Source organism: Pipra filicauda, unplaced genomic scaffold (genome assembly GCF_003945595.2).
Source record: "Pipra filicauda isolate LSUMZ 115617 unplaced genomic scaffold, ASM394559v2 scaffold93_size3172892_pilon, whole genome shotgun sequence".
In the NCBI taxonomy this organism is placed as follows: domain Eukaryota; kingdom Metazoa; phylum Chordata; class Aves; order Passeriformes; family Pipridae; genus Pipra; species Pipra filicauda.
The window spans coordinates 2262929-2281176 of NW_024105131.1; the positions used below are offsets into that span (position 1 = coordinate 2262929).

The 18248-nt window shown below is 36.3% G+C and overlaps 1 protein-coding gene across 1 annotated transcript in view; it reads right to left on the reverse strand.

Moving 5' to 3' along the window:
* CAND1 (cullin associated and neddylation dissociated 1) overlaps positions 1–18248 on the reverse strand; it is a 28034-nt gene that overhangs the window by 5795 nt on the left and 3991 nt on the right. Inside the window, exons 2-10 of the mRNA XM_027741478.2 lie at positions 17435–17578; positions 8234–8388; positions 6352–6475; positions 5666–5922; positions 5477–5582; positions 4839–4984; positions 3504–3796; positions 2719–2860; positions 596–2089 (exon numbers count right to left, since the gene is read on the reverse strand). Of these exons, the coding sequence (XP_027597279.1) occupies positions 596–2089; positions 2719–2860; positions 3504–3796; positions 4839–4984; positions 5477–5582; positions 5666–5922; positions 6352–6475; positions 8234–8388; positions 17435–17578 (2861 nt within the window). The remainder of the gene's footprint in view (positions 1–595; positions 2090–2718; positions 2861–3503; positions 3797–4838; positions 4985–5476; positions 5583–5665; positions 5923–6351; positions 6476–8233; positions 8389–17434; positions 17579–18248) is intronic.

Below are 18248 nucleotides of genomic sequence, written 5' to 3' on the forward strand. Positions count from 1 at the left end.
GTAAATCTATGGAGAAAACATTTCAAACATGGGAAAAATACTGTAAGACACAATAAGCATGTAATGTTATCTGCTACAGAAAATTTGAGTAATAAGCCTGTTAGAACAGCTTATGTATGATCAAACGTCAGCCTAGAAAGAAAACACCTCTCTCCTTAAAAGTAGAAGCACGTAAAGCAAACACGTGAATACAGTTCTTGATATGAAACTGATTCATGAATTATGCACAATGATCCATCCTAATCCTTAAAAATTTCAGAATCCTTATCTGAAAAATATGAATACACCAAATAATTTACACCAAAATGTCAACATGTTGCAACTGGCTTTTTAATTTGTCCCTTTGTCATTCATGCTCCTTTGAATTACCATAGCTGAAAGCTAATTACAGAAGTAATTCTTTTTATGTATGACTAGCAACTTCTAGTAAAAATGGAACCACCTAAGATTCCATTGTTGGGTGAGGAGGAGCAAAACTTCAAGAGTTATCACAAAATTTAAGCACATCATTTGCAAACTAGATCCATTTATTAATAGATAGCACAAAGCCATTTGCCTTAAAGCCACAATACGTACATGCACTACTACTACTCACCTGATGCCAAGTATCCCTTGAGTCGCGGAAGCAGAGTCTCTGGGTCTATTAATGTAAGCTTGCCCAAGCATTCAGCAACAACATTCCTTGTGCCCTCTTCTGCACATTCACAGTGTTTCAGGAGTAAGGCCCAGATGTTCTCAACATATGGTTTGAGACCAATCACTGATGCAGAGCTAATTATTTCTTTCAGGGAATGAAGAAGAAGGTATTGCCTCTTAGGTTGACTAGTTATTTCTTGTAGGACAAATGGCAGATACTCAGGAAGATTGCCAACACTAATGCTGCCTAAGGCATAAGATGCCGCCGATTTTACCTCTTCACTAGGAGAAGAGAATGCTTCTAATATCACAGACTTCAGCTCAATTTGTCCACTTAAGTCAATGTGATGCCCAACTTCCCCAAGAGAAAGCAAAGCCAAAAGACGAATGGAATCTGTGGACCTTGAGTTCTTAACATCTTGAATGAACTGACCTACAACAGCTGGTCCTTCCTTAGGGCAGGCTCGAGTAAGGGCAGCAACACATTTGGCAATGGAATAGTAAGACTGCTTATGAGTAAGTGCCGTACTCTGTGAGTACACTGGACCCGTTAACATGCGCAGTAAATCCATATAGCCTAAACTATTTGTACCAGTCACAACCAAAGCTTGGAAAAATTCTAGCATGGCACTAAGTGCTCCACCCTGAAGTAGAGGTGATCTTACCAGCCCAATAAGTTCATTGAGAATGGAGCCACTAATCTTTGACAGGGAGGAAGGATATACTTTAGCCAGTGTTGTTAGAAAACTGATGGCCATCTGTGATACGTGCATATCACTTTCACTAATCAGAGGTGGAAGCTCATCCAGGACAGCATCAATCATGGCAGCTGTCAAGCTGTCACTGTAATTCTTAATTAAAATATCTAGAGCAGAAAGAGTGCCCAGTTTCAAAGCTCGTTGGTTCTTTCTCAAAAAAGAAGCAAGAATAGGAACTCCTTCCCCAAGAATTGGTCTCAAATCTATCTTCAAAGGAGAACCAGCAATTAATGTCATGGCCTTCACTGTAGTTAACCGAGTGATCTCATTCTTCAGTCTCTCTAGAAAGATCTGAAGTGTACTAGGCAGGTCTGTGCCTAGGCTGTCACCAAGGCTACAAATTATTTGACCCATGCAAGATATTGCCCTTTCTTTGACCTCCTGATCAATGTCAGCAGCCTTTAATCTCTTGATTGTACAAGTAAACAAATCTTTGATGTAAGGAGTAGCATCAAAGGAAGTAGGCTGATCTAATGGACGAATAACCTTCACAAGTTGTTGGGTAACCAAAAGTGCCTCTGATGTTATCTTGTAAAATGGGTCTCCAACGCAAGCTACAACAGGAGGTACCAATGCTTGAACATGAGGATGAAAGACTTGGGGAGAATGATTGCAGAGGATCACATACAAACAGGACAAAGCATCTATCTTCAGATTAGATGAACTTGATTTGTCATTCAGTGAAAAAATTATTCCTGGAAGAAAAACAAAAAATGTATTTTTAGGGTAAGTAATTTATAGTCTGCTAAAACACTTCAAAATTTCCAAAGGCAGGCAGCTATACTGAATTTATGTTTTCTAGCTCCCAACCCTCCTTGAATGCTTCCAAGCCCCTTTCAGTGCTTTAATTCAATCAACTAGTTTTTAAGCTTCCTCTACCAGAGGATATGGGCAATTTGACGGTTTGTGATGTATTTTCTTAATTATAAAGAAATTCTGAACCTTTAACATTTCCAATCTTACTTTTCATCGTTACTTCAATATTTTAAGTTTCAAAAGCTAAAATATGGACAATATTTTGCTCTGTTGAGATGAAAAAGAAGGCAGCTTGATCTTGCAATTAAGAAGAAAATTAACTTTGTTTTGATACAGTAGGGAAAAAACCTCAATCTTGGAGACAACCCTTGTTTTTAAGATCAATGGAAATATGTCACTAAAATATTCATATGGATTCATATAGTAGCTGGTTATTTTGCCATTTTCTTTAAATAGAAGCCCCATTTCAAGGCTTTTGCAAAAAGCCATCAGGACTAAAATATTTTGATGTTTCAAAACTTCACATCCAATTTAATAAATATTTAAGTTAATAACATGTTTCTCATACCTGGTACAAGCACAGGAACATGTTGTGTTAGGGCTCCAGGTAACACATTTACTAGTTCAGTCAGCATGTTAAAGCAACACTGACGAGTCTTCACACTTTTCTCCTTCATCTGTTTGTGCAAGGCTTTAACTATGTTGGGGACCTGTAATCATCACACATCTGTTAATTGATTCAATAGCTCACATTTCTTCTGTTATTGATTACTGGGGGGCATATAAAGAAATACGTGCATCCGAGCCCTCTGATTTCTCCACAGAACTAGATAAGTTACAGAAACACTGGGGAATAAAGTCAAAATAATTGCTTTAAAAAAACCAGTAATTTAACTTTAAAAGGTGATTTGCATTAATAAAGCTGTAGAGAGTAACAACTGAAAAGCCACCCAAATAATTCACTTAGAAAAAGTTTTTCAGCATTATCCTTTTTATTCTGCAAATAAAATATGTTGTAGCAAATCAAGTTTTATCTTAATCATTAGAGCTTATTGTCTGCATACAGAATGCACAAAGTAACTATTTTGCTTTGGTAATGGAACTTTCACAGGTGATGGTAAACAACTGAAATCAAATCAGGACATTTGCGTGAGTCAGTAATTTCAGTTTCCAAGACTGCTGCACTGTTTTGGGCCAGTTTACCTGGCTTGCTCTCTATGTTAATACTACAGGAATAAACCGTAACGTGCACGTGATGAAAGCATAAGAAGGCACATTTAATGAACTATCCTTATGAACAGGGTGCAACTTCAGTATGTCTTCTCAAAGATAACAAAAATCTTGACAAATAACCTGACTCTGAAGCATTGTCAAAGGTGTCTCTCCTTGTTCCATCGCATCAGGATCACAAAGCCAACTTTGCACAGGTCGAGTTTGTTTTAAAAGAGAAAGATATGCATGAAAAACATCTGCTTTAACGTTCTCTTCACGTTCTTTGAATCTGGCTATTAAAGCAGGAGATACAGTTTTGTAGAATTCTGGGAGCATTTCATGTCGTGTGCTAACCACAGCATCCAGACATTTAGCAGCAGCACGCCTCACTTTCCAGCTCATGTCATCATCATCACTATATTCATCATCGCTCCCTTAAAAAAATAAATTATGCGTAAGTTCAAGTCTAGACCAGCAAAGCACCAAGTTTTATTTTAAACAATTGAAAAAGAAGACAGTTGGGTTCTCTGCGTAAGACACATGAAGAAATAGGTTCAGAAGTATGTTAAAAGTCATACATAAAAAGCCTTCTAAATGGCCTAAGTTGTAATTCTAAGCCAATTTTTTCACGCTAGTCTTACATACGCATTAAACTGCAAATAGGACAACGAGGTTCCCATCATATTTACAGCCTGACTACTGATTTAAAGCACATTCCTCTTTATTTGTGACATAAACAACAATGCAACAATGAACATTAGCTGATCAAGATTCAGTCAATTATTCTGTCTGCTTCTTTCTAGGAGTAAATAAACCATACACTGCCCCCAAAAATAACAACAACAAAAAAATAAATAATACAGACTTCTCAGGTGCAAAAGCAACAACTATGCAGCTCATTCTTTTCTTAAGTAATGGGAATGTTATGCCCTCAGTTCAGATTACTTGTGTGTCCAAGTTTTCATAAAGCTTACATACAGCAATGCTTTGCCACTGTATTAACAATAAATACATTACGCCTTTCAGTCTAAAACACTTTTTTATCCTACAGAAAAATACTAGGCAATTTTCAATCTATTCTGATTTTATGCATTAGGTGACAATACAGTGGAAAGTAGTGAGAAGCCTTCCCCATGCTGTATATGTATTTTCAACTCACGAACTGATGTTCTTCTCACTTTAGTTATATCATGCTACACGCTTCTGCCTTTTTCCACCTTTCAAGTATTTTAAAGTATTTCTCTTGTATTTTGTGTTCACCCTTGGAATCACAGATCTCCAGAAACAATATCCTACACTTTTATTCCAAGAGGTAAGTTCATAAGGTATGTTTAAAAGAGGTACAAAATATGAATATGAAAGTATACAAGTCACTCAAATGCTGGTACTTAGTAGCAGTACCACCTATACCAATTTTCTCAGACAGGTACAGGATCACAAGCTCACCCTCTCCCCCAAACTGACAAGAGAATATACCTTGATCATCATCATCACCACCATCGGCATCCATAGCATTTTCATCTTCATCCTCATCATCATAATTGTAATTAGGATCATACGTAAGATATTTAAGACAAATGTTTATAATAGTAGATACATGGGGATAAACTTCTTTAGGACACCTGCACAATAAAAAGTACAATCAATGTCAAATTACTTTGAAGAACTAAAATATTCCTAAACGACTTCATGCCACATACTGTACTTTGGAGACATTAGCCAACAAAACTAATATCAATGCACCCATCTGAATTACAGAAATTCCGAAAGGAAGGTCAGAAAGGGCAGTGCTACTGCGTAACAGGATCTGCTAGATTGGAAGTTTGAAAAGGACTAAGATACGCCTCTGGATACCAATTTTTCGGTCACTATTGCTGGACACAAATAGACTTCCCACCTCCTGTTTGCACAAGTAGCAATGGCACAGTAGGAAGTTTCTAAAGTACAGACATAACACCCTGTTTAACAGTTAAGTTACAAGGTAGAGTTATAGAAACAGTTCCAGCTCAAAGCTTGCAAAAATATTTTCTATGAAGGAGATTGTCTCTTGATAGCTTACAATCCAGTGGCACACTATCAGATCTGAAAGCCTGAAATAGGTACCCATGACTTACCTCCTAACAAAAGATTCAAAGGCTTGAATGCAATACTCTCGTAGTTCATCATCATCTACATTACAAAACTTTACAACCAAAGGAATTATTTTCTCAAGATATTCACCTAGTAAGAGAAAAATAATTAGCTAAGTAATTACCCTCACCTAAAAACTTTAAAGTAAAAGATAATTTATAAATTTTTCTTACCTATTCTGTGACCTGCTTGCCTACTGATAGCAGCAATACACTGTATATAGGTCCTAGTTGTTGACATGGAATCATTTTTAGACAGTTCTGTCAACAGATGTTCAATGAGGTCAACAAAAACCATATTGCCACAACTCATAACCAGGTGACCAAGAGCAATGATGGTTCTTTTCCTCACAGCAAGTCTTGGGCTGGTCAGCTGGGGGAGCAGACAGGTCAGAATTGAAGGATGGAAGCTAACAAGCAGTCCTCCTTGCCTTAAAACAGACAAAACACAAACTCAAACCAATTGAATCTAGATAACTTTGTTCATATACTGTACAACAATCTTTAAGTATTCCCCAAACATCACAAAGATTCCAATTAATTATTTAAATTTAAGCTTTAGGAACTTTTTAAAAGAAGAAATTAGTTTAAAACATAAATCAATAAATATAAAAATAAACATTAAAATAAGCTTAAAATTACAGTTCTCAGAAGATTACATAACAAAGGAATTGTTCTATAAATCAATTATCTTCAATATATTCACTTTTTTTCTAAATTAAGTTTCACCTGTACTTAATACCTTATCATATTATTTCACATAACTTCAACTAATTTAATTTTACATTTGGAAAACTAAAGTTCAAGCTTTAAGGAGTACTTATCAGCATTCACCGGCATATTAAAAGATGGATGTTTACCTGCTCAGCATATCAGCCATGATATCCAGTGCCTCCAGTTGAACAGATACATCTTCCTGCTTGGCTATAGCACTAGTGAGACGCCCTGTGATCTTTTTGCAAACATTAGCTGCTAAAGCAGAACCTGAAAGGACGACAAAACCTCAGCATTTTCATAATATTTAAAATCAAGTTTTTAACATCGGAGATCATGTTTGCGACTACAGAAAGCAACCTAATCTCACATAAAGAAGCTTTTCCCACACAACAAAACAAGCCTGAACAGTCAGTTTGTTTGCTAATGTCATGTATGCTCTGCATTAGAGCTAAAAGACTATTTATGTACAAACATACTGAGGGGAGCTTCTTGTCCCAGAAGGTATATATAACAGAAAGGACACTGCTTTTGGTAGGGCAAGCAATGGAAAGTGAAGGCCAAGACAAGTCTAGAGCAATAAATGAAAGGCCTATGGGTAAAAATGGAGAAATAAACGATATGGTAGGGAGAAGCACAGAAGAGCCATCTCTAAAGAGTAGCTGTATAATGAAAAAGCAAAATAAAATTATTTTGCACAAGAAGCTTCTTAAGTAGTAAGTATCTGAAATACTGCTGAAACATTTGAGAAAGGGGGAAAAAAAGGTAGACCCAAAGTATTTTAAAATACAAGAAGAAATGTCTTTACAACAACTCTATAGTTCCCCCTTCCTCAAACCGTCTAATGTTGTTTCAAGTAATTATGAGAAGGAACTCACGTCATGGTAACAACACAGTTAGCATTCATCTTCACATGCATGAAATTTTTTTAGTCACACTTTGGGAATGTCAGTGTGAAATTAATACCATTCCAACCTATGTTAACTCTGGTTTATATATATTATGGCTAATTCTTAAGTAGGACTATAACTAAAACATAACAATTGGACAGTCAAATGTCTTACCACAAAGGCTAAGAAAAAAGGCAACAATCTATGTTTGAGTTGAGAGAAAGAAATAACATGTTTATTTTTATATTAGGAATGTTAATGATATTGAAAGATTTTCCTGCATGTTTGTTTGATCTTTACCTCTACCCATAAATCTTTCGTTTTGTGTAGGCAAACGAAAGTGTAAAAGCTTTTTAAATTGTAAAAACAATTTACTTAAAATTAGTTGCTTATGTAAAGTTTATGCATCTCACTACCGCTTGATAAAAGCAAGATTTACATGTCAACTTTCAAAAGGGATATTAAAATCAGAGTTCTTTTTTTTAAGAGACCTCAGTCTCTAAAAATGTCATTTCCAAAGCCTTTTTAATCACTTCTCTCTTCTCATTCCTACGCTATGATATCTGAAAAGCACTTGAATAAAAAGTAATGCCATTAAGTGATGAGCTGTTCAACATTAATATCTCTTTTGGAGGAAAGACTGCCTTCATTTAAATCTGCAGGTAAGCATTTCAGTAATTCACAAGGTACTTTCCAAAACACTTCCCAGAAATTGAGACAAGAAATCAAATGGTTAGAGAGAAATACCCAAGTTGTAATCAATTTTAAAGCGTACTATCAATCAAAAAGCAAGATGAGATTTAGCTATTACAATAGCCCAGAAAAGTTCCACCAGGCAATTATTAAAATAGAAGCTTTCACACTCAACTTGTTATACCAAAGTTCATATACTCTGTTTTCCACATTAATGCAAACTTTAAGTAAAACAAAAAAAAGTTTTTAAACTTGTGAAGTAAAATCTAGCAATACAGAGAAGGAGAAACTAAAAGGATATTTGTGCCATACATTTTTCCCCTAACAGAAATTAGTTCCAAGGCTAAATGAACTGAATCCTCTTCATCAAAAGACCAGGCTTTTGTATCTTTTTGAATTAGTAAATTACACAACTAGATAAATCCTTGAGTACAAAATGCCTTACCACTGGAAGCTGGGGGGAGTTCTCCAATCACAGTTTTAAGACCAATGCTTGAAATGTCACGTAACTGTTCTTTGTCTGAGAGCATGTTTGTACAGAGGGTATCTACAATGGTCTCCACTTGATACTCCTTCACTTTACTCACCAAAGGTCCTAGGCTGTATAAAGAGAAGAAAAGTATTAAATCTGCAACCCTAAATAAAACGTCATTTTATTTCAGTATTTTGCATTCAAGTCACAAACTTAAGGTTGGGTTTGGTAGCAATACAAAGCAGAATTTTAAAATCTGAAAACCTCTAGCTGGTTGGGTTGATAACCCATCTCCATAAACCTAGTAACAAAATGCTCATTTAGTACCTGGTTTTTATCTGCTGCTGAAAACGGCTTTTGCATGACTTTACTGCTTCAGTCTCAAAACCAGAGTCCCTCTTACTTCTCATTTAATGACAACATTTATAACAAAAATTACCTAGCCAGAGCCATCAGTTCACCTGCTTGACCACCAGTGCTTACTTATTCCACAGGCAAGTAAGCAACATTCTTAATTACTGCATCTTTATTCTCTACAACACTTGGATTCAATCTGATACACACTGAGACTCCTTCTATATCTTAGAGTGCCTTCCTTATTTAGAATACAAATGCTAAAATAAAAAACAGTGATATGGCGTGTCCTCCTTCACACAGACTACAAGCACCACATACATGCAGCAGAGTTACACTTCCTCTTTCCTCTGAACTGCGAATTTTTAGTTATTCCAACCATTTTGAGAATTGCAACAATTCTGTATTCCTTTGTCAAATGCTCTCAAATTGTTCAAAATACTAAAACTTCGGATGTCCTCGTAAAGTCTAGTCCATTGCTAAGAAATACAGCATCCTTCACCACCTCTCTAGCCCTATCACCAACTTCCAGCATCTCTTCATTCTTAATGTTCTGTTCCAAAAGGGAAGTTACAAAAAAACCCCAAGCCTTTTATTGCCTGTGTCTTCCCATTCATCTGTTAAAAACCTCTGTAACAACTTCTCACTGCAAATTTGCTTATTTAGTTTCTCCCTATTTTAAAACACCTGCCTTTAGACAAGGCATCTGAGAAATGGGAAATTTATTTGGAAATATTTTAAATTACCAAACATTTTAATCTAACTCAACTCCCTCAAATATACATTAACAATTAACACCCTGAGTTCTGAAAAAAAGTGTTACAAGCTGTCCATCAAAAAACAGTACAGTTAACCTACACATACAGTAACCACCCTGAAAGACAAAGCTTCTTTGTTTCAAAAGCTTTCATTCCCTGTACCTTGATCTTGCCATCTACTCTCTGTTTAATTTTCTGTGGTGACATCCATAGTATCACTACCCAATTCAAGAAAGCATGCTTATTAATAAGACAACAACATTAGATGTGAGATGTGATATGAAGCTGAAGTTCTAATACATTTAGGTTCTGTACTGACCCCGACAGAAGTGAGGACAGGAGGACAAGTTGCTGTGAGCAACAGTCACACAGAAGGAAAAGCAACGTATTGACACAAGAACAGAGACAGGAGTAGCGAGGGCTATCTACAGAAAAAGTGGGAATTGTGACTTAGAAGTGTAGCCCATTAGTGGAATTAACAAAAACACAAGTGTACCTCCAGAAAACTATTATTTATTTTCTCTTCCACCTGCATCAAAGGTACTTCCTTTCAGACCCTAGTGGTTATAGTGGAGGGAAAAAATGTTTTGGTTTTATTTCATAAGATTTTGAAAATTAGTCTGAATTAAGAGCAAATTTCACAATAAAAAAAGTGCAGGCATTAAGTAAACTGCACAAAACTAGAGGAGGGAGGAATGATCTATAGGCAAACAGAAATTCTGCCCAAGCTAGTAAGATGCTAAGCTCTCAGTGAAGGCTATTATTCTAACAGTAGATGGTTCAAAATCCAAATTAAGTTATGCCATTCAGTCTAAAACTTACTTTATGCTTAGTACTTAAATCATCTAATTCCCACAATATTGTATTACAAAAACACACAAGTGTATTAAGACAGAAAAATCACTCGAGTCTTTATCAAATGGAGAGTTCCTTTCTTAATTTATATGTAATGAGAGACAAGCACAAAATCCAAGACAACACTGAAACATTTTTGATTAGTTGGTTTGTTTTACTTGAAATGTCTCCAGAGCTTTAAGACTAACTCTCCAAGAACACAGCTGGGCCCTGGGTTCACTACTAGCTAATAAAACTGTCAGCCAGGCAGTTGTGAGGGAATACATAGGTCACAGATCACTATTCAGAAGAAAAGGCTCAAGGCTCTGGCATTCAGTATAAAGGCAGTGAAGTTAGTTCAGGAGCTTAGTACTGTACTCACCATGAGTACAGTACTCACCCCACACACTTACTACCTTGCTGGTACTGTTGAGGAAAAGACAAACCCCTGCATTACTTTGACAGTGGAGACCCAAGGAGGTGTAGCTTCGTTCCAAAGTGCTGTTAACCATATTTAATGTGCCTTGGCACCTTGGACCATACTGAATTAACTTTTGAATGTATAGTCAAACTTGACAACAACTTCGCTCATTTTGGTCAATTTGACAATCTCCACACCTGGTCAGAGCAAATTCCTTTTGAGAGGCCATGGGGGAAAATAGGAACAGTTTGGTCAAACATAACTTAGAAACGCCTACAGGGTAAATCCAAAACCACGTGATCCAAGTTCCTCTGATACTCAGTTTTCTTGTCAGTCTCAGAGCATCAAACTTTCCATTCTTCCTGCTACAAAGGCTCCCAAACGGAGCACTTGAGGCACAGCATGTATATTAACACCCAGGAATATGCAATCCCCAAAGCAATCACACCTAGCACTATTCATGCCTTCCTTCACAAACTGTAACCTGCTTGGTTTCTTTCTTTCCTCGCCCACCCTACTTGTGTGGCAACACCTGCTGAAAATACTGGCAGTGTGTGTGTGGGGCCGGGGAGAGGGGAAGAAAGCAGCAAAGGCAAAACATATTTACCAAAACTGTGCACTGAAACATCGCTTACAACTAACTCAGTTCTGTTAATGCACAAAACTTGGAACTAATTTGCCATTAGTCAAACCAGGCCATGGGCATATGAAATTGACACATTATGATCACACCAATGCCACAAATTCAGGAAGTTTGCAATTTACTCGTTTTGCAGAGTATTTTATGGAGATAGAGAGATAGCTTTAAAATAAAAACACAAGAATAACTTTGGGTCAACATTTCTAGAAGATACAGCATGTGGGTAATCTCAAGAGGACTGTTAATTGAGATACTGACTGGTATCTGATCAAAGGCATAAAAAGAAGCCTTTTAAGTGCACAGAAATGAAGATGTAATGGAATGTTTTCTCACTTGCTTCAGCAGAACCTGCAGAGATGAACAGTTCTGACAGAGCACCCTTCATTAAAAGCAGTCAAACCTCAGGCCTCAACCAGACATTGCCCTTTAATTTAGGAAAAGGGCACTGTACTGGATTCTTCAGATTCCATTAAACCATCCCCACAGCTACTAAACCTCTGAGAGCAGGGGTTTAGAGGACCATATCCACAATCCAATCTGGTCATTTTACTGCTTTGATAATGTTAAATTAATAATGCAATGTTATTAAAATAATTTTTACCACTGATACTGATAAAGACCTTTTCCTTTTAACAGATAAACTCCCGATAAACTAGTACACAAGCACTTGCGAACACACGGATTCTTACCAAGAATTACCTCTGAGATACAAATACAACAAGCCATCCCTAGCTGCAGTTGAAACGTTTTCTCCAGTTGCTCAAAAAGCTCACAGCTTTCTCCACAACTCGATTTCACTCTTCAGCCAAGCTCTCCCATCGCAGTGATTCATTGACACATCTATATATACAGCTTCTCTTCAAATGCACTCCACTGTCAGTCAGTGGCTACTCACAGTGCTGTTACGCTCCTCTACCCTTGGAGCACAGTAAATTGTTTTGCAAGCATAAATCAACTAGAAGAGAAACCCAAACAATTCCAAGCTACAATGACTGTCCACAGCCAGAGAAATTCCCTGGGCATTTCAGTCAACAGGCTATGGTATACAAGGTTAGAATCTGTATAAACCATTTCTCATCCGTAACGCTGTCTGCTCCAATAGAAGTACTGCAAATAGAAGCACTAGGAAAGACAAACAAGCACATGTACAATTATGGAAGCAAATTCAAATAAATCTGAGTAACAATATCCTTTCAAAAATATTCAAAACCTGCAGAATAGCAATCCTAAAGGTTTGCTTTTGATCAATATGGAGAGAGTTTGCTATCTGTTTGGTGAAATTCCAGGTGGCAATGTCATCCCTCCTCTAATGGCCAGAAAGGTCACGTCTTCTGCTTTTTGCAGTTTACAATTGCTTGTGCAACCCTACAAAAATACAACTTCCACATCCTAGAGACTGGCAGCTGACACCATCTTTTTATACATTGACTGTGACACATCAGAAGCAGGTCGCCACTAAAAAACTCTTGGTTCATAAGTGAAAGCAACTCAAGTTATAGGTAAGGACTTATTTTAAACATGAACTGTTGAACAGCTCCTAAATACTTTGGATTTAAATATGTTTGTTCTTCAAATGTAAGTAACTAAAATAATCACAGACAAGGTCAGTCAATTAGATTCATCTCAATTAAGTATAGAAACACTTTTTTGCTAATGTTTTAAAGATGACCAAACCACTTTAATGACATTCAGACAAACACTATACATTACAGTTTCTAGAAAGTGTTAAACCATATTTTTTCCGAATCAGCACCTTCAGTCCTATTTATTCAACCTATTAGTTCAATCAAGCAGACATGCCAATTGTGAAGTAAATTTTAAAAACAGATTGCCTCAAGCTTTCCTGGCCTTCAAAATCAGTAGATATCACTGGACATAGATATCACTAGGACATTAGTCCTAGATTACAAACTAAGCTTATCAGAAGTTGAAAATAAACTATAACTTTCTTTTATAAAATCAATTCTGACTACAAAGCTTTTGCACTTAAGTAAGTATTTTACACACTCGAAGGCTGTTTTGGATATTGTTTTAAGTGCTCTTTGATCTTTTCCTTTTCACTAACCAATAATTTGTGTCCAGTTTCTCTGAGTCAAAAGGTCATTCAGCTGCCTATGGAAATAAACAATAACACGCTACCTCCTTTAAGTTACATACATTTGAAAATAAAGGTGTTGATAGTGTAGCTCCTTATCAAGAAGACAGACACCAACTCAATTATAGTCTCAAGCTGGCATACTTTAATAGCTATCAAATAATCACATTTATTTACAGGGAAGAGTTAAAATTCACAACTTAAAAAAAAAAAAAAGAAAACCAAAACATTATTCAAACCACCAGTATTGCATGATGTGCAGTAGTGTATTACCACAGCATCCAAAATGCTTTGAAGCTGCTCAACTGGATCAGCCACACAACAGCCAATACATGCATCATCCTGTTCACACTAATGACTCAAGACTCACAGCGTCAGGCAGTTAGTTGTACTGAATCACTGCTCAGAGGAGTCACACTGGTAAATGCAGAGAAATTACAGTATCACAAGGGAGGAACCACTGAAAGTACTTTAATTCCCCCATGGACAGAGATACGTGAGTGCATCTGGGTTCTTACAGGTTACAGGAAATGTTTCACAGTGTGAATCAATAAAGATTTCTATGCATAGGTTTAAGTGGCACAACAGCAAACCATAGAAAACTGCTCAAAAAGTGAAGCAGTTCATCCTTAAACTGCAATACTGAACACAGGAAACAATTAACGTGAAATTCAGGCCAAAAGAACATTACCAACATTATCATCAATGAAGAACAATTCCACCCAACATAATATCTATGTTTAGAAAAAATACACTGCTTGACTAATCCAGATGCACATAATCCTAAAAAAAGCTACTGGTAATGTAACTACTATTCCCGTAAGGTGTACACAATACCACGCTGTAAGAATGTGCAATAGCGTTTTCTATGGTGGCTAACTGTAAAACAGCCTATGACTATCAGATGAAGCAAAAACCATTCCTGCAGAAAAAATGTAGACAACATGAACAGATTTAAAATTTTACATAAAATTAACAAAAACAAGGTAAACAACCTGCAGTTACTGACATAGGTTGTATCTACGGCCTACAAGAGAAGCTTGATAAATAAAACTCCTTTCTCCTTTGTAAGGTCAAAGATTAGAGTAGACTGACTTTTACTTCAGGAGTACTAAGGCAGCTCATTAATTTTCATTTTTATTCAGAAATGAACTGGACAGTCATCTTGCAAGGTAGCTACCCAAATATCCACAAACTCAAAAACTGACTTCTGCTAAAGAACAACGTGTTTTATCCTGCCCAAAACCAGCGTAATATAACTGTAAAGATCAGGAACAAAATCACAAGTGTGCTTTGTACAGATAAGAAAAAAGTTCATCAGCACTTTAACCAATAGAGCCCTCCCTACTCAAGCAGTGGAAAAGACAAAACCAGGAACACTGCTTACTTGTTGCTACACTTGCCTAAAAATAAATAGTTTTACGGCTGCTCTGAGTTGTTTTAAATCTGCTGTGTTCAGTGACCTCAAGAATCCAACCTCGGAAAAGTGATCCTTACCTCCTCTGCCATTCAGAGCATTTACATTCATCTACCTGTAGAGGAAGCTCCCCTAACAAGCTGCAAAACTTTTCTCCCTTCCTCAAGAAAAATCCGTCTCAAATACAGATTCAAAGGTACATAGGGTTGCCTTAAACTCTTTTTCTATAAGAGAGGGAATCTATTCTTTAATGGGTCATCAAGTACCAGTCTGATGAAAGTTACTGCTGATAAGTCTCTACAGTTTGTCACAGAATTTAAATTAAGAGAGATCTAAACAGTTTATGCTCTCCTCAGTTAAAAGTGCCAGAAAATCAGTAACAGAAATACACAAGAGCACAAAATATTTAAAATCAAAAAAGTCAAGAAAAATATGCTGTCTGAATTTAACTTCCCAATGAATCAGGCTTACATTCAGTGCTGTAGTAGATGGAAGAATTTAGCTTGAACTGTTTCAAAATAACTACAGCTTAATAGTGTTCAGCCTCTCCCATCCTTCACCCTCACTAATGTTTCTATTAAAGCTCATCTGATTGTAGGAGAGCACTAAGCCAGAAGGAAACTAATTTCCCAAACCAGTCTATAACAAAACTAGATAAGAAGCAGTGCAAGAAAAAGGACAAGGAGGACAAGAACAGCAGAACAGCATTAGCTCAGACTGGCCTACAACTGTCATGAACAATACTGTGAGTATAAGCCACCATAAGAAAAGAATACTCTAAAAGAGTGGTGGAGGTTTTTTTTATCCAAAGCATATCTGCAAGTGATTGGGATGCAAGAACCAAAAAAAACCCCAAAACTTGATAAGTTCTGCAATGTATACCTTCAACACAAATGTTCACAATTCGCCTGAAAATTTTTCCATGATGTTTCTTATCGCAGTAAAGTAAATTTAACACTGTTCCTTAACATTATTTCGACTCCTTGAAAACACTCCAAACTTGAAAGAGATCCTGTCATATTAATTAAATAAAAAAATTGTATCAGTATATCAAAGTAACTTTAAAAATTGAAGAATTGTTAATAAAATTGGACATGTGCACACACACAGCCCTCTTTTTTCTCATCCTCTCCCCTCTTCAATCTTTCTTTAATGTTTCAATAAGCATTACTTGTACTATAGATCCTAAATTCTAACACTACCATTAAAGATTGTGATGTATAAACTATGTGCATTAATCTAAACTTCATGAAAACTATAGGGTGTACATTGAAAATGAGTACTGCGTGTATGCCATAACATAACTTTTCCACAAAATGCTATTTCACACAAAGACAATTCTAAGCCTGAGCCAAGTTTCATAACAGTATACTTCTGTAATTGAGTACAAGCAATCTGTTTCAAAGTCATGGAACTTAAGCTGTACCACAAGGAACTCAAGACATTTGAGATGTTTGAATTAAAATGAAAGATGTCATTTTGTGTTGTTTTGTTAAAAAAAGGAAGGGGAGAAGACACATTTTAACAGCACTGCACCCCTGGTGAGAGAAGTGAAAAAGCAGTGACAATTATATTGCTAAATACTGCTAATATCAAATTTTGGCTTGAAACGTGACCTTCCTACACTAATTTCTCTGTGCAAGGTTTTGGTTACCATCACTTAAAATATTTCAGAAGCTAAAGCGAGTACTGCTTCTAAGTACCTAAGCAGAGGTGCACACAGGCTTTTTCTGCTTTGGTAGTCTGACATAGCAAACTGTAAAGAATAACAAGCTGAAACAAACTCAGCTAGTCACAATGTGAAGCTTCTCAAGCTCTTGTGTAGCACACTTACTTCAATCCATGCCTCATGGAATACAGGTAGTGTAAACGGAATATAAAAAAACCTGAGCTCACAAACAAGAATCATTCTCCGAAACACCAGAACTTCTTAAGAGAAGTTTGTGCCCTCTTTCAAGGGCACAAAAAGTCAGAATGGTCAAGAACAGAAAGTCGTAATAAACGTGGCACCTCTTCAAAGGGTGCTCTGAAAAAGTCACACCACGTGTAAAACTAAATAAAGCGAGGACGAGAGGGTAGTGAAGCAACAGAAGTCTCTGAAATGAAAGTAACTGCATCCTGACCCCATAAAACATTTACAGTTCCTGTAAAGCCTGCAAAACCATTAACACAGTATTCTGAGTGTTAGTGAAAAGGGAAGTTCCATATTTGATAACCAAGACCATATCTTTACCTTTTTGTGTTTTCATCTCCGCTTGAGAAGTACTCCAATACTACAATTCTTCCCCTATACATCATCTAACTTCTCACAATCAAATACCGGTGTGGCAACTACCCCTGAATTATAAGCTATTTGTATCTATTTAGCATCCAAGAATTATCACCAAAGAACAAGTGTGTCACTCAAATACTTTCAGCAAGGGCTGCAACGGCTATTTGCTGTCTGAAATCTCAAGTGTTAATCCCCAATATCAACAAAAGATAGTTCTGTAAGAAACTACAATTAAGGCAAGTAACCTCTAAGAGCAAGGGTTCCTTTGTGGACATCAGTTTCACAATTATTTTGTGTACAGTGGTAGGTTTTGAGTTTTTCAAAAGTACTTTATGTTGTTCAGTCATCATCAATTCTTTACATCACAGAAAAAGAATACCTACCATTTGACAGCCAAGTTTTGCACCTCACCATTCTTATCTTCCAGTAATTTCAAAATCATCTTCACCACCTTTCTTTCACTGTCATCATCCAGCTTGATAGAATCTTTCTGTAGTTCCGTCATCAAGTCATTAGTAGCCATAAACCTGACAAAAGATGGTCAGATAATTATTGCTAAAAGGACACAGGTTATTCACAGTGCTCAGGATTTAAGATTCTCAGTTTCCACCGTCCATTATCAAATAAATCACTTTTAACATTGGATTCCTGCTGTCTGTTTTGTGATGCAAGTAGCACTTACAGAACAGAAAGGAAGAAAATTGTATTTGAAAAGGACAATAACTTTGAGTTAGGTCATCATCTTTGTCTAATAAGAACAGCTATATATTTTACTTCTAGCATTTATTTATATTATATTCCGTATGATCTCCACAAAGAAAAACTGACACTTTCATTGATTTTAAATAGTCCTTTAATTAGCTATGCTGATGTTGTAAAAAAAAGCTTTTTAAAAAAACTTTGTTAAAAGAATTATTCTCTGCTCTGAGTCTATTTTAAAACAAATTTTAATCAAGAAGAAAAATACAGTTTCCCAAACATTCTCCCATAAAATTCACAAAAGCCAAACATTCATTAATGGAGAAATAATAGTTAAGCTTATGTTTCATGTGTTTTTCATTTTCTTGCCCTGTATAGACTAGTTTGTTCACAGTCTAGAAACCAGTTGATCACATTTACCCATCCCACAATCCAGGGTGTCACAGTAAAGAACAAAATTAATTCTCGAGAACTCAAGCAAATAAAATCATCTTTCAT